The sequence below is a fragment of the Clytia hemisphaerica genome, unplaced genomic scaffold (assembly GCF_902728285.1).
Source record: "Clytia hemisphaerica strain Z4C2 unplaced genomic scaffold, Clytia hemisphaerica genome assembly, whole genome shotgun sequence".
NCBI classification, from domain to species: Eukaryota; Metazoa; Cnidaria; class Hydrozoa; order Leptothecata; family Clytiidae; genus Clytia; species Clytia hemisphaerica.
In genome coordinates this window covers 1,753,784-1,777,065 of record NW_027103512.1, presented here as the reverse complement: position 1 = coordinate 1,777,065, position 23,282 = coordinate 1,753,784, and the positions used below count along the sequence as shown (strand labels likewise).

Below are 23,282 nucleotides of genomic sequence, written 5' to 3'. Positions count from 1 at the left end.
AACTATTTTAGAAATTTTTCTTATAAGAGAAATAATACATATTATGCAACACCTTTCATCCTAATGATCAATCAAAACAAGATGTCCAAAGGGAGGCTAGATTGTTTTGGGATCTGCAATTATTATAAACGAATTATCCAATTAGCAACATCCTAGTGCTTTCAATTTAAGATAAGCTCTATATCATTAGACGATGGAAAATAATTAGTAGATGTTTTTCAGACTCGAGCGATTAAGTGCCACGCCTATTTTTCAGTTTTTCATTTTTTTTCTCCGTTATTTTGATTATACGAAATCCTTTTGTATTGTGATTTTTGTTTTGTATTCTCAATAATAGAAAATAGAATTTTATCAAATTGAGTCAAAAAGGGGAATTTGAATAAAAATATCCCTTCAGAGATCTATTTTATCCTGCTATTTGAAAATTGTGTTTTTAACCTGAGCCTTATCGATCACTTTTATAATATTTTTCTTTGACTCTATTTGCCTATTCTTTCAGAAAATAATCAACCATCTTCTTCAGCCGTGAAAACAAAGTCTAGAGGTCTAGAGCATTGTTTTTGCTTCATCACTAATTCATTGACGGAAAATATAACTAAGAAAAGCAGATGATATCAAAAAATTTACAAAATCCCACTCGAGCGAAAAGAGGGAAAAGTTTTTTGGATAGTAAAATCATCTTCATACATGTCCATTTATCAAGACCAAGAAAAGAATAGCGAAATACTGTACCCCATCCAGATCCCAAAAAAATTTGAGAACACTAAAGCGAAAAAGATCCGTTTTGAATCTCAGCACCATTTATACCATACCATACCTACCGATCAGTCCTTAAATTTTATATAGAGCTCAGCGGATAGGGCAGTTTCTTCTGGGTCTAGCCTCAAAGCTCTAAAGTTTGTTAAGAAGATTCGCAAAGATAGAAGGAAGCATTAAATTTGAAGCCCCGAAGAGAGAGGAATCTTCAACATTTCTTAAAGTCTTTCTCAAGGGGTCAAGAAAGAAAGAAGTGAAGCCTTAAGTTTGTCCCGCATTTAGAAATTTTGTTTGAGAAACAAAAGGGTTTTGGGCTTCGAAATAAATGGATATTCATCGTTCATCGAAGAGGTAACTCGCCCCAAAAAAGATGGTCGCACAACAAACTTCGTATTTGGATGATCGAGACGAAAATAAACAAATAGAGAAATGTCATGACTACTCATCAAAGCTTGTCGTCAAAACGACAAAACAGAATACGCGCCAACAGATCCCGTTCAACCAATCACATCGCGTCTCAAATGTCTTCTTAAGTTTGATTGGCTTTTCGAACAATGAACGCGAATTTTATCTGAAAAGTACACAGGGGGGGAAATATTTTTAAAATTGTAATGGAATCACTTATAATTTGAGGTAATTACTAAACTATTGATAATTTTAGTATCATTCATTATAATTACAATCTTCATATTTATTTTATTCTAATTTTTGTATCTCTGTATTGTGGAACTAATTGAAAAATAATATATTTTGACCCCCGGAAATTTTTGACCCATGGCAACTGAACACATGAAGATAAGGTCGCCTGTTTAACGTGAATTCAGATCGAAATAGGCAGTGAAACACTGACAGCATAAATTTTCAAATTCTAGGTGTTGTAACACGAACTAATATAATTTCAAAATGAGAGAAATCGTTCACTTGCAAGCTGGACAATGCGGTAACCAAATTGGTGCCAAGGTATGTGCCTTTTGTTATTTTTCCCTCGCTTTTCGTCCTATTTTTTTGTGAGTTTTTGAATCAATATGCATTTTCTGAGATGCTAAAAAAACGTCTTTTTCCTTTTGTAGTTTTGGGAAGTCATCTCTGATGAACACGGTATCGACCCCACCGGAACCTACCATGGTGATTCAGATTTGCAATTAGAAAGAATCAATGTATATTACAATGAGGCCACTGGTAAGTTTTGATTTTCTTCATGCCACTCCCACCTAAGGATGCTTTATTGCAATAATACGTAATGTTATCTGAGGCTTGAAATATCTTTATTTAAGTTAACAAGGCAAATTGCATCCTCCTGTCCTGCTTGTGCTTCAGACTGATCATTTCTTTTGGAAACATTAGATGAGTCTTCATCAAATAAAGTAAAGTTACAACATAATAGGATAAAGTACTAAAGGATATCAAATTTGTTCTTTTTTCAGGTGGTAAATATGTTCCAAGAGCCGTCCTTGTTGATTTGGAACCTGGAACTATGGATTCAGTTAGATCAGGACCTTTTGGACAAATTTTTAGACCAGATAATTTCGTTTTTGGACAATCAGGAGCCGGTAATAACTGGGCTAAAGGACATTATACTGAAGGTGCAGAGTTAGTAGACTCTGTTTTAGATGTTGTACGTAAAGAAGCTGAAAGCTGTGACTGTTTACAAGGATTCCAACTTACACACTCCCTTGGTGGAGGCACTGGATCTGGTATGGGAACACTTCTCATTTCCAAAATCCGTGAGGAATACCCTGACAGAATCATGAACACATTCAGTGTTGTCCCATCCCCAAAAGTCTCTGATACCGTTGTTGAACCATACAATGCTACCTTATCTGTCCATCAACTTGTCGAAAATACTGATGAAACCTTTTGTATCGACAACGAGGCCTTATACGATATCTGCTTCAGAACCTTGAAATTAACAACACCTACCTATGGAGATCTCAACCATCTCGTTTCTGCCACCATGAGCGGTGTCACCACATGTCTCCGATTCCCTGGTCAAGTAAGTATATTTCAAGTGTCTTTACATTGGTGAAGTTATAAGGCTGAGTGAAATAGCTTTCTTACATACCACCATAGGAGTGATTTGTTGTGTTAATTTTCATTTTTAGTCAGGTCAAAAACTAAAGCTAACTATAACTTTGAGAACTTTGATTGGTAAATACCAGTATTAAATAATATCTCTTACTTGTCTATTCTAGTTGAATGCTGACCTCCGTAAATTAGCTGTCAACATGGTCCCATTCCCCCGTCTCCATTTCTTCATGCCTGGATTTGCACCATTGACCAGCCGTGGCTCACAACAATACCGTGCCTTGACTGTCCCAGAATTGACCCAACAAATGTTCGATGCCAAGAACATGATGGCTGCCTGTGATCCACGTCATGGACGATACTTGACCGTTGCTGCCATGTTCCGTGGTAGAATGTCAATGAAGGAAGTTGATGAACAAATGTTGAATGTTCAAAACAAGAACAGCTCATACTTCGTTGAATGGATTCCAAACAACGTCAAGACCGCTGTCTGTGATATCCCACCACGTGGATTGAAGATGTCTGCTACCTTCATTGGTAACAGCACTGCCATCCAAGAATTGTTCAAACGTATCAGCGAACAATTCACTGCTATGTTCCGAAGAAAGGCTTTCTTGCATTGGTATACTGGTGAAGGTATGGACGAAATGGAATTCACCGAAGCTGAATCCAACATGAATGATCTCGTCTCTGAATACCAACAATACCAAGATGCCACTGCTGATGATGAAGGAGAATTCGAAGAAGAGGAAGAAGAAGATGCTGAATAAATTATGTTCTTTTTAACTTTTTGGGATGTCTTTAATTGTATTTGTGCTAATTTGAAGACTGACTTTAATTTCTGTAAATAATACTTTTCTATTCCTGGTATTTCATTTCTTTTGAAAACATTTTCTTCTTATAAATCACCTTTTCATTAATTTTTGTGTTTAAAAAATAATTTTTTTTGTGAATCTTTTGGGGATGTTTCGACCAACATTTCAGAAAACCGTTTTTCAGCTTATTTCAATGCATGTGTCCTACACTTTTTTGAGACATTCAATTTTTTTTTAAGGGCTAGTTTTAGTTAGTAAACAAAGCACTGATGAATGCCCTGATAATTAAAACACAATAAAATTCGGACAGAATTCTGGTACCAGCGGAAAGACAGAATTCCGTGTTCTGACAAAAATTGAGGTTAAAACAGGGGGCTTATTTCAAACGTGACGTCATAATTTCAGTTTTTGTGACATCAACTTGAATTTTTTAACTTTTCGACTTTTGATAGATTTAAACTCAATTTTTCTTTTTTCGTGCCTTAAATTTTCCGAGTTATCTTAGAGAAAATTTTTTTTTGCACCTTCAGCTAACAAACCTACGCTATAGGAAAGTTTAGCCCAAAAAAATTAACACTTTGTTCTTGTAGGGAGAACGCTGTGTTGATTTACCTCGTTAATCTCAAAATGTGAGTTTTAATCTTCTGTGGGATTTCAAAATCAGAAAAAGCATTGCATTTTGAAATGATTTCATATATAAAGGCTTGGAAAAGTCGAGTTAAGAAAGAATTTCTCGCGAAATTTTGTACGCTTACAACCAATTCGATTGACTTCAAAATTTGCCAATTTGCAATCGATTGACAAAAATTTGGCAAAAGTTAAGCACCATAAATGCCAAATAAAAAAAATGTGGTGAATCTGGCATTCTTGGCATTTTTGGACACTCAAAACACTGTTGCCACGCCGTCACAATACATTTTCAGATGCCTACCTTCAAATTGCATACTGACCGATTTGAATTTTCGAAAGTGATATCACTTTAAATTTTGAATATCTTGTTGAAGTTCAAAGAACCGAGATAGTTTGTCTGAGAAGAGTAAGGGGTACACTTTTTTACGTTGAACAACTGGAAATTCGATTATGTGGCCAAATATTTTAAACCAACTGATTATCCCTTTTATATTGTAACCCTAAAAGATATTCCCTTTTTAACTTAAGAGTCGATTAAGTCAAATATACAAGAAGAAAGCAATCATAAACTAATAATGTCTTTTAATTAATTACTTAGATATTTAAACAGTCGAGCAAAAATGCATGGCAATTATGCATCATCTGACAAATGGAAGAGATATTTTAATTAGGAGGTGCGGCCGGCTGGTTGATTAGCAAAACAGTTTGCATTCATACCCTTTAATTTACATGATTGATTTTCGTTATCACAATATAAGCACTGTTATAAAACCGACTAGGTCAACTAATTAATTTACCGTACTTACCTAAAACAATCCGAAAGCTACCTTTAAAATCAAAAGCGCCAAATACGCAAATATTCGCAAAAAAGCTGCGGTACAGCCTTTTTTTGTCATCTTAGCGCTTTTGATTGTTAGGGAAACTTTTGGATTGTTATAGGTCGAAGAAATCTAAAAAGAATCATGCAAGACACAAACTGTCACTTTAAGCAAAGTTTTCAATCAATCAACTTAGAGGCTGGGCCCGAGTTTACAATGCGCCGGATTGAAGTAAATTGCGCGAGATCATAATTTAACGGGATAAACTTTCGCGGGGCTTAAATTTCGCGGTTGGGTCTATCCGCGAAATTCAGAAATTTCGCGGGTGGCACTTTTGGGTGCCAATATTTTCACGACTTTGTGTCTTTTACTGTCAAATCATGCATGTTGGTTGTTGAAGTATACATTATTAGCGCCTCTTTGATGCCAGTAAAAACATTCAAAAAGTATCTATTTGACATATTTTGAGTTTTGTTTAGAAATATTTCGCGGATGATGTCCTTCCAAATTTCCATTAAGAATTTCGCGGATTTTCGTGGATGACACCCTAATCCGCGAAATTTAATCCCCTGCGAAAGTTTATCCCATTAAAGTACTGAATTCAAATAAAAAGGTTCTATTCAATTTTGAAATTTAATATTTTCTAAGTGATAAATTTTGATATATAAAAATACTACATAACTATGTATACACTTTCACAGGGAGTTCGTTACATGTTTCGATATTTTAATTCACTCCATTTTCTCATCAACATTTCCTGCTCAACTTTGGGCTCGAGATATTCTTCCATTTCAAACACAGGCTCACCAGACAAATCTGTAAAAAGAAGAAGATGGAAAAAGATTTGAATACATGTTTTTTTAAGAAACTAATTTTGCCAAGCAGCCTCAATGTTTCTTAACAAATCGGCCTTTTGAGCCTTACATGTTTCTTACATGTTTGTAAAGTTTTTGACATAATCAGCCTATTTTTCATGGAAAGAAAAAAAACATTTGTTTTGATTGGAAGGCTCTTATAAAAATAGTCGAACGTGCGCAACGCACTGGGCTCAACTTCAGTGGCTTCAAATTATTCATAGGCCCAATTGTAGACCCCCAGATATTCACCCAAGGAACAAGTGTGCAAAATTTCAGCCAAATCGAACAATTTTTGAAGTCTCCAGGCTGCCCCAAAGTTTTAGCCTCGTTTTGGCGAAAAACTCGTCCCAGGCCCCAAAAATCAAAAAAGCACCCCCAGATATTCACCCAAGGAACAAGTGTGCCAAATTTCAGCCAAATCAAACAATTTTTGAAGTCTCCAGGCTGCCCCAAAGTTTTGGGACATACACACACACAGACACATTGTCAGATTCTAAGTCAACTGAAGTTGAGAACGAATTAAAAAATGTTATTTTCCCATTCTCAGCCTCAGCATGTTTCTTAGATGTTTCTTAGTCTTTAGGCATTCTGAGCGTCATGTTTCTTAAAAGTGTGTTTCTTAAAAAAAAAAAAAAAAAAAACGTGTACACGTCTTTTAATAAGAACATCCAAAGTTTTTAAAGCCTTTTGATGTTCTTAACATTTCGAATGTGAAGTCTAAGTAAAAACATTCTTAACCTTTTCTTATTTTTGTGTATTTCTTAAGAAATTGGGAGTTTAAGAGTCTGCAAAGCCTTAAAATGTTCCTAACTTGTTCTCAATATTTTGGCAAACGAATATTGTTAGTTGATATAAAAAACGCGTACGGTTCGTTTTTAATCAGCGGAATTCCGCACTGATCGCCGGTTGTTTGCATGGTTTGTTTTTGTTGCAAGGATTACGTAAATTTTAGTTGATACGCTGACTTGACAACAAAAACAAACAAAGAATTCTTTCCGAAAGCTTATCATGTAAACAAAAAGTTGTCAGTTATGTAAACAATCTATAATCCTTTAAAGTGTCTGCAAACTGTAGTGTTGTCCGTAGCCAATTCTAGTTATCTAGAATACCGCTGTGAGTCCATACATGATATAATTTTTACTTGTCAAAGCAAAAGCTAGGACAAAGACCAAAACTACGCCTGCTATGTCCATATCTTCTTATGAATGGACGACAGATGAAGATTGGACAATATTTTATAAATCTAAAATTATTTCCTAGAGGTCGATAGACCTGTGAAATATAGTTCTATGAATAAAAAAACGATGTAAAATTAAAATTCAGTCATAAGCTAGTTATAATTAGCTAAAAATAACCCTAGCCTGGAAAGAAAATAAATGTTGCTTAAATTTGGCGCATAAGTTCCTTTTAGGTCATGATTTTTGGACTGTCAGTGGATGAAATGAAATTATATAAAGTCATTGAAACCACTCTGATCAAGAAAGTTGAAGATTTTTTCGCGTTGGTGCAATGCAACATTCTCCATCCCACCAACCTGAAACGCTTTCTTGTGTCTCCACCTCGTTTTCTTCCTACCAACAAAAGTAAAATCTCACTTTTGTTCCTGGGACAATGGAGCATAATTGATTCAAATAAACTCCATTATCCCAGGGACAAAATCAGTGTGTCTTTTGGGTATTTCCCTCACTCTTTGTCCCATAAAACAAAAAAGACACCATGGGACACGCACTTTTTTCTTGTGTTGGTGGGATAGAGAATGTTGCATTGCACCAACGCGATAAAAACTTCTCGTGTCCCCAAGCCTTTAGTCTGGAACAAAATAATTCGTTGCTCTACCATCTTTTTTTCAAAAAATGAAATGAAAAGGATGATCAGAAGAAGGAACTTTCTTGATCAGAATCATTTCCCCAAGCCATGTCTTGTTTGCCGCTAAAAGGTTTTAACTAGACTCAGCACCATCAAAAGTCATCAGAAAGCAAAGTTAAGTCAGAAGTAGACTCTTAAGCTATAAAACTAAAAGGAACCTAAATCAGGGATGAAACAATGATATGATAAAAAAGTACCTTTGAGCAGTTTGCATGTTTCAGACACACTTTCATCCCACGTGACTTGACACCACGTGATACCGACTGGAAGTAAGTGATTGGCTGTTGCAAACTCGTGTGACGTCATACATCTGTTCTTCAACATACTGAAAGCAGAAAAACGAAATTTCAAACTTGTTGAAGGTTTTGTTTTTATATAAGTGTTCCCGTTTCATATCAGACATATTTCATACCAGGACAGTGTCTGCCTATTGTTATATTATGCTGATATAAGCAAAAAATTGTTTTTCTTTTCCTCTTTTTGACCAATTTTGCTCCACATCCGTTTTCATTCAATGTGAAAAAGCTTGTAAATCAAAATTGATGAGTAAGCAAGCGATATCACTCTTATTTAAAAACAAAAACCTTTAATCATATATCATGAGGCCCCCAGCAGTTTTCGTGAAGGCGTGATTGGCGTTTTTCAAGTTTGTGATTTCGTGATTTAAAAATTTTAAAGTGCGTGATTGCCTGCTCGGGGGAACCAAATTGATCAAGATGATCGTGATAGAAAGGAAATTTAACTCGCGATAACGTGATATTGATTTTTTTTTGCGTAATTGTGTGATTTAAAAGGTGACTCTATCATAAAAATCACTTCAAGGCCCACACTGGTACTATGTTTTTGCATCACTTCTATGCTCAATTGTGAAATCATTAAGAAAGGTTAGATCTTAACCTACCTTGAAAAAAACTCCTTTCAAGGCCTCAAAAATGAAAAAGTGACCCGAGTGATTCAAAATTTTGAAGTGTGTGTGTGAGTGAGTGAGTGGTTGATTGATTGATTGATTGATTGATTGATTGATTGAATGCGCAAACTTATTTATTTCATAAAAAAACGAGCCTCGTCTTCGAGTAGTAACATTGAATTCTAGATGGACTTTCGCGACTTACTTTTGTTCATTGATGGGGTCAGCCTGTACCCGTCCCTCAGTTTGATGGTATAAAGTGAAGGTTAGTCTGTGATGTCCAGTACCTTGCCATGGCAATGGTGGTAAATAATTCAAGATGGTGTCACTGTTTTGGACATCACCGTTTGAAATATTGGAACTATAAAAAATAACATAATACACTTTGATCAGACGCAAAATTTGTCCTAAAAGGTGATAGGTATAATCAAAAGTCAACCCTGTCAGATACAATTTTCAAAATTTACTGAATTTGTGACCCTGTCAAATATCTCCAGAGCTTGAATAAGCACTTCCCCGCATCCTATTTCCCCATAACCTGGATATATTTCAGTCAAGAGAAAAATATCAAGTTTGTTAAAGTCAGACGGTTTGATTTCACGATTTTTAGATACAGTTTATAATTCTGAGCAAATTCATTAGTTATTTATTTTGATTAAAACTCCAGTTGTCGTGAGACAAGCACCCATTTTTAAAAATCTCAAACTAATTCAAAGATGTACTGAAGCACTAAGGGATTGACGTTGGACGGCAAAACAACGGAAATTCAACGTGACAATCCACTATTAAAGATATCAAATTAGATATCTGGAAATAGTTTTTAATAAGAATATCGTTTATAAACATATACTATACATGCTCAGTTTTTGGTACCTAAACAATAGCTCTGTTGTTTAAGAACAATAGAATGCTAAGCATAATGCAAGCCTGATATAGGAGGTGGGTAAACACATGCTTATAAAAAACATGTATCACTCGTTGTCTTAAACTAAAGAAACTTAAAAACTGGAAATAGAAAATTTATCATACACCATCCAATGTAGAACCTCGTTCCCAGTGCCTTCAGGATGACCATCCAAATTGCTGACGATGAGGGTGTACAGTTGACCTTCCTTTGGTGTAAAAGATATCGAAGTAGGTGACGTGAGAAGCTAAACAAAAAAGAAAGTTACAGATAAAGAAACTTGTAATACAGAGAAACTAGTGAAATTTTAGAATTCATGATATGCAACACTGCAATGTTTTGGTTTTTTTCACCCAATACATCATTTTTTTCTATGGTTAAAGTGACGTATTGGGTGGAAAATTTTAAAAGTTCTTAGAGGACTCTCCAGTGGTGCATATCATGAATTCGTGTTATCCATTAAACTAATTTTCGCGATTCGTTCAAACTTACCATAAATTTCCTTATTTTCTTTAAAGGTTTTCTTGAATATCAGAATGAAACGATTAAGGGATAGTGATTTTAATCTTCTTTTTTAGGCTAAAGTAATAATATGGTCAGAAAATATATGGTAAGAACTTTTCAGCCCATGAATTGCGAAGAATGTGCCATCATAACAGTAGATATTCAGCCGTAATTCATGCAATCGGTGGTTAACTTAGAGGTTAAGTTTTGACCTCTCAATCCACAGATATGATGGAAGGAAACATATTTATCATTTTCATAGTCACAGGATAGTCTCATTCACCGGCCTTATCATCTTGGTATATGTTGATAATAAAAGTCCCAAATATTATTAACTCCGGTAATAACTACCGATATGAGGGGAGTTTTTGGGGTATTTATCCAGTTTCCTTAATCACATCACCTGCCACGCCCATTTCTTTTGTTCTCATAACAATCATGATAAAAAAATTACCGAAAAAAACGTGAACTCTTGCTTCTTCGCTTCTCCAACTTTTTATTTTTCAAACTATTCTACGATTCTCACGTCCCGTCAAGAAGAAACACTCCTAAAATTCTTTCTTTAATTCGAACAAACTTGATTTCCCAATTCAAGTTCGATTTAGAGAGAGTCAACTGCAGCTTGAACCACGAAATCACACAAGCAGGGGTACCTTAACCGCCTTAACTGCCGCCTTCACTAACAGAGAGAAGACTGTCGAGAGCGATCTCTGAGCAGATTCTTACACTCCATGGCTCCGTAAGAGAATCTGCCCAGGTTGGCGCACCGCTTTGATATTTCTCGTCCAGATTTGAGAAGAATATAAAATGAGCATTTGTGCGCCAAAGCAAAACAGTCGCATCAAATTCAAAAGCCAATCACAGTCATAAGAATTAGAACCAAGTCGCTCTCGTTTCCAGGCAAAGAGCAGGTTTTTGGCTGAACAACCAGGTCAGATCGTTACATTCGCCATATCCATTTTAGAATAGAGCGCGATATGCAGAATGGATGACCTGTTATGAGATTAAGACTTACTTGTGAGGGTTGAACCAAATTTCCTCGATGTATTTTCACATCCGTGAAAGCGACATCCAACCACGTATTCATGATGACGTCATCCGAATGGAACAAGTCACGTGATATTTGATTGAAACGAATCAATTTGTTGACGTCATGAATACCAAACTCGTGCTTCCATTCGGCCTCGATCTCCTCCAGGGGTAGAAATACTAAAAATAAGAAAAACACTCATAAATCGACAATTGCAGATTACCCCCCCCCCCATCGACATTTTGGTTAACACGATAGAGTCTATATTTTACATGGATATCCTAGTAATCTAGGACTTTTAGACAGTCTGTCGGGCTTGGTTATTTGTGAACTGAGCGGGGATACGTAGTTTGGATCCCTGGTTTGTAATGCGGACGTCTTTAACAACTTGGTCATTGTCAAACGGAGCTGGTATAATGGATGATATGTTATGAGATTCGAAATTGATAGATTACATTTTTTATTTCTCCATCTAATTGCTTTTGTTGTCTGTTTTTACAACCGTAGAGGTTGTCCTAGTCTGAATCGCACACCTCTATAGATATATTTCCTATATATAGGTCTACTTAATAGCGTATTGCTTGCCTTCCCGCTGCTATGGTGGGTGGTTCATTATGGTGGCCTATAAGAAACTCTTTTCGCTAGAGGATGAACAGAAGCTAAAGATTGTCTTATAGCGCCGAACAATGACGATGTCTGAAAAAAGCCTTTCAAATGGATCGCTATTTGGAAGTGGCAATGTTATACCACAAAGTATCAGGGATCAAAGGTCGGCTAAAATTGGCTGTTGCTCAATTTGTCAAATTCTGTCGAATCAACGCTGAAGGAGAAATTAAGTATATCGTTCAAAATTTTTTGACCGATAGACATTCCGAAGACATTCTTCCGCATTTTTCGAATTCTCAGAAGTTATATAGTAAAGCACAAAAATATTTTTATCATACGTTTCCTGTGTCTTGACAGTTTTTCTAGTTCTGGATCATTCCGCGCGGCTTGTACTTCAGCGATGCGTTGTCGCCACACAGAGCGCGCGAGACGTCCGCGTGGATTTGGAAGCTTGAAATCAGGTGATCGAATATTGAAATGTGGATTGACAACATCTAGAGAAAGACAGAAATTCAAAGAAGATATGATTGAGTAATCAAGTACCTTCACCCATAGGTTGCACTGATCCGTCTAGATCCTGATCCTGTAGATCAAATATGTGGGTTGTTTCCAAAGCGTTTCAGTCACTCCGCCGTCCTCGAAAGTGCAAATGTATAAACTCCTTAGTGTCATACCTTCAGAAGTCTGAGTGGGTAGCGGTTGATAATTCCATTTGAAGTATCTGTGTTTGTCTGATTTATCAACTTCGATTATTTCGGTGTGTTTATCTGTCTGATCTTTCCTCATCATTCGCGTTTTGCCCTCCTTCGCAGGTGCTTTCTTACTGATGTATCTGCAGCACTCTACCATAGACGCTCTGTAATGGAGTGCACTTGAATCCAAAAGCGGCGAGGAGACGATTTTGAAAAGACTTTTCATGATTTCTTTTGTTTTTTTATTTCTGATTGGATCGATATTATTTTGATTTTGTCTAAAGGAAAAATAGATACATAAAATTCTACACAGCTCAGACGGCCAACAAATAAACGTCAATCACACCAATCAGAACTTAAAGCGTTATAGGAGACTAGGTCCGAGTCTACCACGAAGAAATGACGTTTATAGTCATAATTATTTTCCCGCCAAATATTAATAATAAAGAACATTACAGGCTCAAAATTATCACATATTACATATAAGAACATTTTAATAACATTTAAGCCTTAAAATTTCAAAAAATTAAGAACAGTTTAGCCTGAGCCAAAATCAACTTGTTTTTATAGAAAAAGGGTGTAGATAAGGGGAAAAGTAGCACAAATATTGATCTATTGTATGTTTACTGATGAATTATGAAAACCCTAATATTCAAAATGTAAAAAAAGCTATATTAAAATATCTAAAATAAAATGCGTAAATAAAAACTACATAAAAAAGTCTGAAACAAATAACACTTATGTGAAGGTACAAAATATGATACAATAACGTTTACAAAAAAATAATTTTGATACAGTTCACCCTGGTACCATAATGGTAACACTTTGAATACTGAATCTATTCTAGAAAATCTAATTCCCTAATTTGTAGATATTATAAAAATAGTTGTACTTAAAATTTTGAATTTTATAAAAAAAAGAAAGTGTAATTGCGTAGTTTATTAAGAATAGTTAAAAAAGTTTGAAAAATGAAAAATTTCTGTAAAAGAACAAGTAGCCTGGCGGCATTACGGCCCAGCATAAGACGTCTTTCATTGTATCGAATGTACAATATTAATCTGACACCAAGTGGCCTATTCCCGTGACGCTTCAAGGCCTCTCGAACATAGTTTTTCATATTTATATTGTTAAAATGTATATTTCTGGTACGCAGCCTCCCTTCTATAGAGGTTTTGTAGATGGCACTGAATAATCTGTAGTATTTCAGATATTGTTTATTAATAGAAATAACAGCACATGGGTCAATTTCCGTGTTTTCAGGTGTTTCCAACAGGTACGTTTTTTATAAGAATGTAAGGCAATGTTTATTGTAATAGAGCTATAGGAGTTTTTTTTTAAGAAATAATTTTATTTTGTAGAACATTACTTGTAATTATTCCATCGTATGTATTAGTAATGCTTTTTTTTTATCTCCTTGAAAAAAATAACGTTCTACAAAAATTAAATGCTCTGTTCCTCGGTTAAGTTTGCTACCTGAAAACATCCTCGCTTAAAAGCCTTTTTATAACAAATGATTTTAGCATGCACATTCTTCTACCTGGTTCGGAGCTAAAACGCACCTTCATTTCAGATTACAGAGATTATTTCGACTTTTTGAAAAACACTACTATATAACACTATAATAACACTACTTATACCTTAAAGGAAGAAATTTTGGAGGGAATTTAATTTGGCGGATGGCCAAAAAAGTTTTTTCAGAGGGAATTTAATTTGGCGGATGGACGAAAAAACTAAATTTGGCAGGAATTTAATTTAGCGGATGGACGAAAAAACTAAATTTGGCGGTCGCTTAAAAATTTAACCTTAAGATGGCGTCAAAACAGCGAAAAAATAGCAAAAACACCTTAAAAGAGATCATATTTTCAAAATGTTTAATTTGGCGGGAATTTAATTTGGCGGATTTCAGTCAAATCCGCCAAATCCGCCAAATTTTCTTTCCGCCAAAATTTCTTCCTTTAAGGTATTCGAAAAAAAAACCCTGATCTACTTTCTTTTACTTTAGAAAGATTCTACTAAAAAAGGGAAGGGTTTAAGAAGTCTAGAAAGCCCTTTACTGGGAAGTGACGAGCCAACCTTAAAACCTCGATATATTGAACGAAGGTCAAATTGCCTAGTTCCATTAAAGTTGCCGATCGAACTACGATAAGCTTCGATCGATATCATGATTTTTCGCCTAAAGATTACTTTGCGAAGGGAAGAACAAAAAAAATGACACAGGAAACTCCCAGGAAACTTCAATGTATATTTTAAAACGGTATTGTTAACCGAGTAAGCTGATTGAGTTTAGTAAGTTTAGTAAGCTAAGTTTAGTAAGATTTGGCTGTTTGGCTGTGTAGTATGGTATACACTCCACCGACAGATCGGTGGTTTCGGCGTTGATTCCTAAAACGAAAAAGAAAATATGAAACGTCAATTTCTTATTGAATTGCTATTCTCTCCTAAAAAGGGGGAGTTATTATCTTCGAGTTAAGAAAATTGAGTTGTGTAACTCGATGACTTATTTTAAACACTAACTTATCAAGTTATGTACTCGGTGACTTTATTTCATTAGGAATGTTAAATAACTCGATACCTTATTTTATAAACAGATTCATTTAGTTAGGAAATAGTCATAACTCGAAGCATGGCGTCATGCTTCATAATTCGAAGACTAACTCGATATTTTATAACTCGATAAGATTATAAGCCCCTAAAAAGGCAGGGGAATAATTTTTCAGTGACTTCTCTTAATACTGCTAATGAGCCTATTTTTTCTATTCATGTCCTTGTCTTTTGTGAGAGAGAGAGAGCGAGATAGGAGGGGTGTAAATTTTTCATCACAAAGTTAATTTTATAATGGAGCCCCCCATCCACATTTAATCAAAATTCGAAAAAGAAAACAAAAATTTCAAATTATTTAAGCAGCCCTAAAATGCAATTTTAAGTTTTAATTATTACAGTAAATAAAAAGAAAGACCCCGTCCATTTTTGTTTTTGATCAGAGGGAAGAAATTTTGTGGTTTTGGGTGTCTGTCAACCACACGAAATTGAATACCACAAAATTTCTTCCATTTAAAATGTACTCGACTTCCCCTTCAATTAAATACAACTTGCAGTTAATAAAACATAGTCAACTCACCTGTAAAGGATTGGAATCAAGATAGGATTTCTTTCTTGTCAGTAATTATTCGAGTGAGCACTAGAAAAAATGGAATATAATTTATAAGATTATGTTTCAGTAGAAAAATTTAATGCGTTTTGTTTAAACGAATTGATGACAGTAGAATATGAGTAAAAACATGTGTTTTTCATTTTTCTTTATGTCCTAATAAGCGTGGCTTTATTTTTCTTGATTTTCTAATAAGCACCGCTTTGCATCGGATTCTAGGTGTGGCGCTTATTTTGAAAAAAAATCTATAGGTGCAGCGCTTAGGGAGCGCTTAAAAGAGGGTCATTCTGGTATTTTTTAATACATATTACTACATCCATTGTTTTAAACCAGAAATAGATTAAACATTATATGCCATCTAGTCTCAGACTGTGTCATTTTAATCACACACTAAAGTAAGACAAACTATTTTCAGAGCAAACGTAAAAATTGTTATCTTTTTCTTTGAGCATTGCTGACTGGTAGTAAAAGCATACTGAAGTTTTCAAAAATTCCATGCAATAGAAGTTGAGAAAAAGGCCAAAAAGGCCAAAAACCACTCTTCCCTAAGGAAAAGCAAGTAAAATGGGTTTGTTTACCTCCCTTTTAAAAAGCGATGGAGTGCAAAGACTGCGCAGAAAAAAAATCCAGAAAACTGGAATCACGGGAAAGGTGTGGAGGGGTCCGACTGACATTGCTACGTTCTCCAAGCAACAACATTAAAAGGGAGCTGCACAGTCTATTTAATAGACACTATTATTTGTTAGCCATTCCAAATATATTGTTTCGGTGTATGGCGGCAATCGAAAATATGTTCCGTTCGCGTCAAAACCACAGCCATTACTTTTTTTACGAGCGCACAAGAGTGTCATTTTGTTATTGTTTTATTTTCATGATTACATACAGAGTGAAACGAAGGACTGGTTTCTGTAAGCTCTCAAACTTGCTTACATAGTAAGGGGGCCGTCCATATAGTACGTACGCAAAGATTTTCCAAAAATTTGATACCCCCTCCTCCCTTGTACGTACGCAGAGAACAATAGAAATGATGTCATTTAAACAATAGATGTACGCTTTTGCTAAACCCCCTCTCCCCCTTCACTGCGTACGTACTATATGGATGGCCCCAAGCAGAGTGCCCGCGGGCGAAAGATTTGTATGGATGTGAAATTTATATATGAGTTTACCGTCAGCCGCCCGCATCTCTAAAAAGCACCCGCATGAAAATTTCATTATTTTCAAAATTCATAAATTTTTCATTATTTCCATATTTCTTTACAACTACAACCTCTATCTTTGTTAAATCGTCTCTACGCATGTTTACACGGGATTTATTACAGATTTATTACAGAAAATGCTGCCGCCCTCAATCCTACAACTGCAGTGGGCGTCCGGCCCATATATCTGCCAAACCGCCCTGACCGCCATTTTAGTTTTTTGCAAAATCTAGCGCCACTGTAGTAATCGATCTTTATTTTTCGTTCGCAAAAGATGCGAAGGGTTGAAGCGAAGCAAATTTTTTTATTTTGAGAGAGCATGATTGGCAGAAATGGTGGATAAGGTGCTGTTGGGAAAATAATGAATAATGAATAATGAAATCATGCCGCATCTATTTTTGGGTAACTTCACGACGGTAAACTCATATGTAAATTTCATCGGCCTATTCCAGTTTATTTGGCAATTTGGTGTGCACGGTTTCAATTTCAATTTGAAGCCGCCATTTCTTTATTAATCATTTGCGACCAGCGAGGTCTTGAAGATGGTGGTGTGATTGTTGTAACTGGACCGTAAATGATGTAGAGGATGACGGTAGTAAATTAGGTGATTTCAAAGTTTAGTTTTTAGTATTTATTCGCTTGCTCAATGAAAAATTGCAACAATTTTCCTACTTGTCAGACTTGGAATCTTTGTCTGCCAATTTCTTGGTCGGTCGGCTGACACAAACAGAACATATTTTTGATAGTCGCCTATATTAAAAAAATGTCTCAATGATTTAATTAATTACCTTTTGAAAGAAATGTATCTATATGATGATAGCCAGGGAGCAGATTCGCGATTGAGCAAGAAACTACAGTCAGCACCAAATGATATGGATGTTTGTATTTGCACTATTTGTAATAAATACCCACAGGATCAGCAGGAAAAACTACTTTCAGCATCAATAATGATATGGATATACAACTGGTAAAAAGACGTGTGTCTGAAGCAGTCAAACGTCAAGGTCACCAAACAAGACAGAATCCATTAGTTCCATAAAGTTTGAGCAGAATTAGATCACACTTACTAAAGATTAACATTCTGTTATCGCTGAATAAATTCTTTTAGTGAGTTAAACCATTGATTGGTTGAAAAGTATATCACATGACTTTCCGCGGCAAAGAATTGATGATTAGCCTGTAATCTTTGTTTTCCTCAAATAATGAAACGAGCTCCGTCTACCATGCGAGTTACTTACAGCGGGCACAGTGCAAATGAAAGGCCCTTACGCTAACCGCGCTGGGCCAAAAACATATCGAAATATAATTTGCATCAAAAACTGAAAAAAATAAAAAAATCTATGAATATTGAGACGCAGACAATACTCAACTTGTCAGTCACAGTGAAATCAAAAAATTAAATTTGAAATCTGGGGCGTCTAGTTAAGGTACCTTTCGATAGAGACCACATCAAAGATGTTTTGATCATCGAAATCATTTCTTTACGGAAAATTTAAAAAACTAATTATCGGTAGAAAATTCGTCGGTAAAAAAGGACTTATCGGTAGAAAATTCGTCGGTAAAAAAGGACTTATCGGTAGAAAATTCGTCGGTAAAAAAGGACTTATCGGTAGAAAATTCGTCGGTAAAAAAGGACTTTAAAAACCGCTTGGTAACTAATTCTTTTGACTAGCGAATTTAGAGGAAACTAGAAGAAATCTAGAGGAAAACCTTTGACCGAAGATTGATTTTTGCGACTACTATTTTTTACCAGATGACATTAAAAACTTGTTTGTTTGAAATTTAATACTTTAGCGCAAAATTTTGAGCTATTGTTCTAAGAAAAAGGGTTTGCCATAAAAACTAAAGAAATCAAACAATTACTTTACCTGTTTTTTCCAGCCTTAATTACTCTAAAGAACCGACAACACCCCGGAAAAAAAATCGTCGGCAAAAAATATTTGTCAAAAAGTGACAAAATTAATTGCTAGTGACGAAAATTTTGCCGACGAATATTTTTCGCCAACGAACTTTCTACCGAGCAGGTAGACTAAATTTTAAAACTTTTCCAGGTGAGAAAAAAACATGTTTTACTACCTGGAAATATGAAATTGGCCACCTTTCACTCTCTTTGCAGAAGCTGCTTGTCTTCTGAACAATAAACCCAGTCTCTTTTTTCGTGCTCCCCTACTCAAAACTAGCTCTGAATTTGACGGCAGTGTCCAGTTCAGGTTGAATTTCTCTTCCTCGTCTTGTTTCTTGTCTAGCCAATGGACCACACACGCCACAGGTGCCCAAAACAAAATGGAAATCACCAAAATGGTACCCACAATATTTTTCATCATAAATAAACGTAGATTATTGAACGAAAAATCTTTCAGTAGCGCATCAAACTCGTCATCCACGCGACGTTTGACTTTTACACATATTCCAGTTCTGCACGTACCGATCTTATTATTCACTTCGCATGGAACGCCATCCCATACATGTTCGGAATCCAATACCTGAGAACAGAGCCCCGTTTGCTTATCACGGCAACAGATTTTACATGCATCTATACCCGCATCAGCACAATTGCATTCTTCTTTCCCACGCTGGTCACAAATAGATACACAACCTTCTTTCTGACAATTGCCTTTACCGTAATCACACGTCGTGTTGTCTGTGATCGGGTTACGGGTGATGTTTACGCACCCGGCAGACGTACCATCACAATAGGACGCTTCTAGACAATCAGCGTCGCTTCTTTCTTTACATAGTTTCCCATTCGCAAATTGACATTCTGTGCAGCATACATGGTTAAGATCACTGCATTGTGCGCCTGGTTTAAGATTACAGTTTCTATCGCAACATGGGTCGTCGTTTCCGAATAGCCCAGGGTCACACTCCTCTCCCGGGTCAAGCACACCGTTCGTGCAAAGCGTATCGTTTTGTTGTATGAAACAGCGCTCACTTTTCCTCTTGATCACGCGCGAGATGGACGCGATACTACACGGCGATAATTTAGCGTTGTTTCGTTTACGCCCTGTCACCATCAAGTCAAACATTAGAAAATTGCCGGTGTCTGATTCGCGTCCTAAATAACAAGCCGGGTCCTTCTTGTTATCGTGACGGGCGCCGAAATTATGCGCTATTTCATGCGTTGTGACGAGATTGGCTTCTAACGTCAACAATCCAGTGTTACGTGCACTGTTAAAATAACTACTAAAGGCCACATTCTGTTGCCCACAAATACCGTACGATTTGGCATGACTACCGTGGTTGTAACGCCCCGGTGACGTATCCTCATTACCAATGTAAGCGTATCCAACGACGTCATCTTTGAAGTCACGGTACGTAAAAAGATGAGCTAAACAATATGACGATTTCCAGCCAGGTAACAAACTTTTTTCTCTTGAAAAGTCTTGTAAAATGTTTTGGTAAGCTTCAGGTTTGTTGTCGTCGGCCGGTTTATTGAAGCTACCGAAACAAGGAAATGAAATCATTTGAAATGAGACCAAAGTGCTTTCTGGGTGGTTCAATTGACAGGAATGGTATCAAATTAAAGCATGATATAATTAAACTGAAAACTGTTTTTCTTTTCAAAGAACAAATCGGTAGAAGCAAACAACATGATATAAATGCTTTCATTGACCGAAACCACCTATATGAGCAAGCCCCCTAAAAGCCAAACCCCCCTAATAATTGATTTTTCGAACCCCGCTACAGGGTTGTCTGAGGATTTGAAGACCTCCTCTTAAACGTAGGCGGGATTAAACTATGGCTTTTGGAGATGTAGTGCTGTAGCAAAGAAAAATACTTTTAGTAAAAGCTAAGTCGCACATGCCTGTGAGTTTGAAATGAAAGTCTTCCAAATAGAAGTTGTACCCACCCTCTGAACAGGTTTACCCCTGGAAATTAACTATATACTCCCCCATGGAAAGTAGAAATATTCTAAAGAAGAAAAATGTGTTACCTGAAATTCCCTGGCTTTTCCAAAACGTAAAAATCACCGACGGTTAGTCCTATGTTACACGTCACCCCGTCATTCCAAGTAGTCTCTTTAAAAATTTTGTCAGCGAAACGGATTGCTTGTAGCATGTGATATATAGTGTTCTTTTTCTCGCTTCCACCGACGTATTTGAAAAACCGATGGTCGGCGACTACATACATCGGGCATAACGTCTTTTTGGGAAAATCACATTTATTAGTATTTGAGCGTCGTTTACGAAACAAAGGTTTTTGAGAAATATTGTGAAGGAATTCGTAAGTATTTTCTTCTATTTTACGAGCTTTTTCTTCTGCTTTACGAGTAATTTCTTCTGTTTTACGAGCACTTTCTTCTGTTTTACGGACATTTTTACGCCTCCTCAGTTCTTCTTTTAAACCTTTCCCAAGCATCAGAGCAAAATCGTCATCTCCTATCTTTTTGCCTGAAAAACGCGTTACGTCGTTCGAGTGCGCGTAAATGATCATTTCCCTCTTACGTGCATTCGTAGCGTAACCACGTAATGGCTCGATACGTAACGTTATTGCGTCTGTGTAAACTACACCGGTTATGACGTCATTGTTGTCAATAGCGACGTGCACATCTGACGTAAATTCACCCTTAACGTAACCCGTATACAACTCCCGTCTGTCAATCGTCACGCCGTGTCTAATATCAAAGTCATCGGTCAGTATGTCGCTGTTTTGTCGTAATTCTAGTATGAATTGTCGGTTGTGAAAGTCGAACGTAACTTGTCGTGTCGTAGCTCCGTTCTTAACGTGTATAAACTGGTCCGTGCGTAAAATTTCAAAATCTCTTACGTTGATGTTGTTCCTGATGGCGGCGTCATTTTTTGATTTGTCGACGTCTTGATTTAAAGGTTTGATGACGTCATCATCATCGCTTACAGTAATTGAAGTCGTCCCAGTCCATTTGGGTTGTGACGTCACGATGATGAAGGCGTGCAAAATGAAAATGAACATTTTTGTTCATCATAGCTCTTTGATTCCGATGGTTGAAATCTTTTACAACTTTTTTTATTTTTGTGTTATTTTTGTTGTTTTTTTATCTGTGAAAAATAAAATAAAATGTATATATAAAGAAAAAGGACAAAGAACAAGTTAGAAACATATACGTTAAACGCTTTTCTTATAAGAAACAGTTAATTTTGGCTCAGGCTTAAATGTTCTTATGATGCTTTAAAATCTGTTAAAATCAATTCTTTCTTAAAAAATTTTTTAAATCTTGAGGTTTTTTCTTAGATTGGCCAATATTCAGCTTCGTGTTCTTGTGAAACTGTTTTTATAAAAAAGCGTGTAAAACAGTGTAAAACGATTAAAAAATGGACGACAACGCAATGTATAGGCATTCAGACTGATGGACGACAATACTCAGTCATTCTACAGTTGACTCTTTCTAATTCGATCTTCAAGGGATCAAGAATCTTCTTCGAATTACTGAAAATATTAACTTACTAAAGTTAAAGATAAAATTGGCAGTGGAAACAAGAATGCCTGTAACTTTTGATAGTCAAATATATAAGTAGAAAAAAAGCTCAATTTTTGCAATCGCAAATTTAACCGCTAAAAACGCGAATTTCTCAACCAAAATACATTCAAATATAGCGCTTTTGATTCTCTAAAACAAGCAAACAAATTTTTTGCAATTATATTTGACTATCAAAAGTTACAGGCATTCTTGTTTCCACTGCCAATTATATCTGGATACACTTTATTTACTTACTTACAGCAACGCTGAGGGGACCAATATATGTTTATGAGAGGAAAGAAATCAGATTAGACGTACCAGTGGAGCGTTTTAGATAAAAATGGCTATTATTGCTCTTTTTGGCTCTTTTCAACATTTTATCACACTATTTGCCGAAAAGAGCAAAATAATTGCCATTTTTATCCAAAACACCCCTTTGCTTATTGCTCTAAAGCCCCAGACATGAGCGATCATTATTTTTTTACAAAATAACATGGAACATTATATATTTTCATAATTAATATAACAAATAGGACAAAAAATCCAAATAAAAATGCAACATATCATATAATATATATATATCGTATTGTTTATATTATAAACACTAACACATTATTAACCAGGGGGAACACTTTCAGGGTGTTTATCCATTAGAAGAGCATTTATTAATATAGTTATTAAGGAAAATCATATGAGGGAAGAGGTGACGATTTAAAAATTACTGCTTGTGCGAACCTACGTTTGTGTCTCAAAATTATACCCTTACAATTTAGAAAAAATTTAGCCAACTCAGTTAATGCTCCCAAAATCTCCCAAACAACGCTCTACTTTTCGATACTCTCCCTTATTCGATAAAAATCAAATTCCCCTTGAGAATTGAATTAGAGGAGAGCGTCAAATGGATAATTGGCACACAACGTTGTTTTAACGTTCAAATAACGTTATTTGGACGTTATGAATGTCACATGGATGTTGTTTTGACGTTGTGTGCCGGCTGGAAAGCCACATCGCGAGCTAAAGCCGTTCAAAATGGTTAAACTGTGGTTCAGGAAGAAATTTACGCTTATTGCAAGCCTGAAAATTTTCCATGGCCA

The 23,282-nt window shown here is 35.9% G+C and overlaps 3 protein-coding genes and 1 long non-coding RNA gene across 6 annotated transcripts in view; 1 reads left to right on the top strand and 3 right to left on the bottom strand.

Moving 5' to 3' along the window:
* The first annotated feature begins 1,561 nt into the window (after positions 1-1,561).
* LOC136799316 (tubulin beta-4B chain) lies at positions 1,562-3,686 on the top strand. Its single transcript, XM_067056021.1, has 4 exons — positions 1,562-1,716; positions 1,827-1,935; positions 2,181-2,749; positions 2,949-3,686. Exons 1-4 carry the CDS (start codon positions 1,660-1,662, stop codon positions 3,549-3,551), a joined length of 1,338 nt encoding a protein of 445 aa, XP_066912122.1. The 5' UTR covers positions 1,562-1,659; the 3' UTR covers positions 3,552-3,686.
* A 1,972-nt stretch (positions 3,687-5,658) lies between these two features.
* LOC136799315 (large ribosomal subunit protein mL38-like) lies at positions 5,659-12,700 on the bottom strand. The gene is made up of 7 exons (XM_067056020.1): positions 12,393-12,700; positions 12,057-12,212; positions 11,098-11,291; positions 9,704-9,825; positions 8,880-9,035; positions 7,965-8,092; positions 5,659-5,860 (listed from the first exon to the last, which is right to left on the bottom strand). Exons 1-7 carry the CDS (start codon positions 12,634-12,636, stop codon positions 5,754-5,756), a joined length of 1,107 nt encoding a protein of 368 aa, XP_066912121.1. The 5' UTR covers positions 12,637-12,700; the 3' UTR covers positions 5,659-5,753.
* A 1,932-nt stretch (positions 12,701-14,632) lies between these two features.
* Positions 14,633-23,282, bottom strand: part of LOC136799314 (uncharacterized) — a 159,651-nt gene continuing 151,001 nt past the window's right edge. The window contains exons 1-3 of one of the 3 annotated variants that reach the window (XR_010845506.1): positions 17,543-18,044; positions 15,529-15,588; positions 14,633-14,792 (exon numbers count right to left, since the gene is read on the bottom strand). This is a non-coding gene — a long non-coding RNA (uncharacterized lncRNA). Of the gene's footprint in view, positions 14,793-15,528; positions 15,589-16,724; positions 16,834-17,542; positions 18,045-23,282 lie in introns of those variants that run through there. The other 2 variants (XR_010845508.1, XR_010845507.1) reach the window with 2 other exon arrangements.
* Positions 18,743-21,771, bottom strand: LOC136799313 (ADAM 17-like protease). Its single transcript, XM_067056019.1, has 2 exons — positions 20,689-21,771; positions 18,743-20,192 (listed from the first exon to the last, which is right to left on the bottom strand). Exons 1-2 carry the CDS (start codon positions 21,681-21,683, stop codon positions 18,827-18,829), a joined length of 2,361 nt encoding a protein of 786 aa, XP_066912120.1. The 5' UTR covers positions 21,684-21,771; the 3' UTR covers positions 18,743-18,826.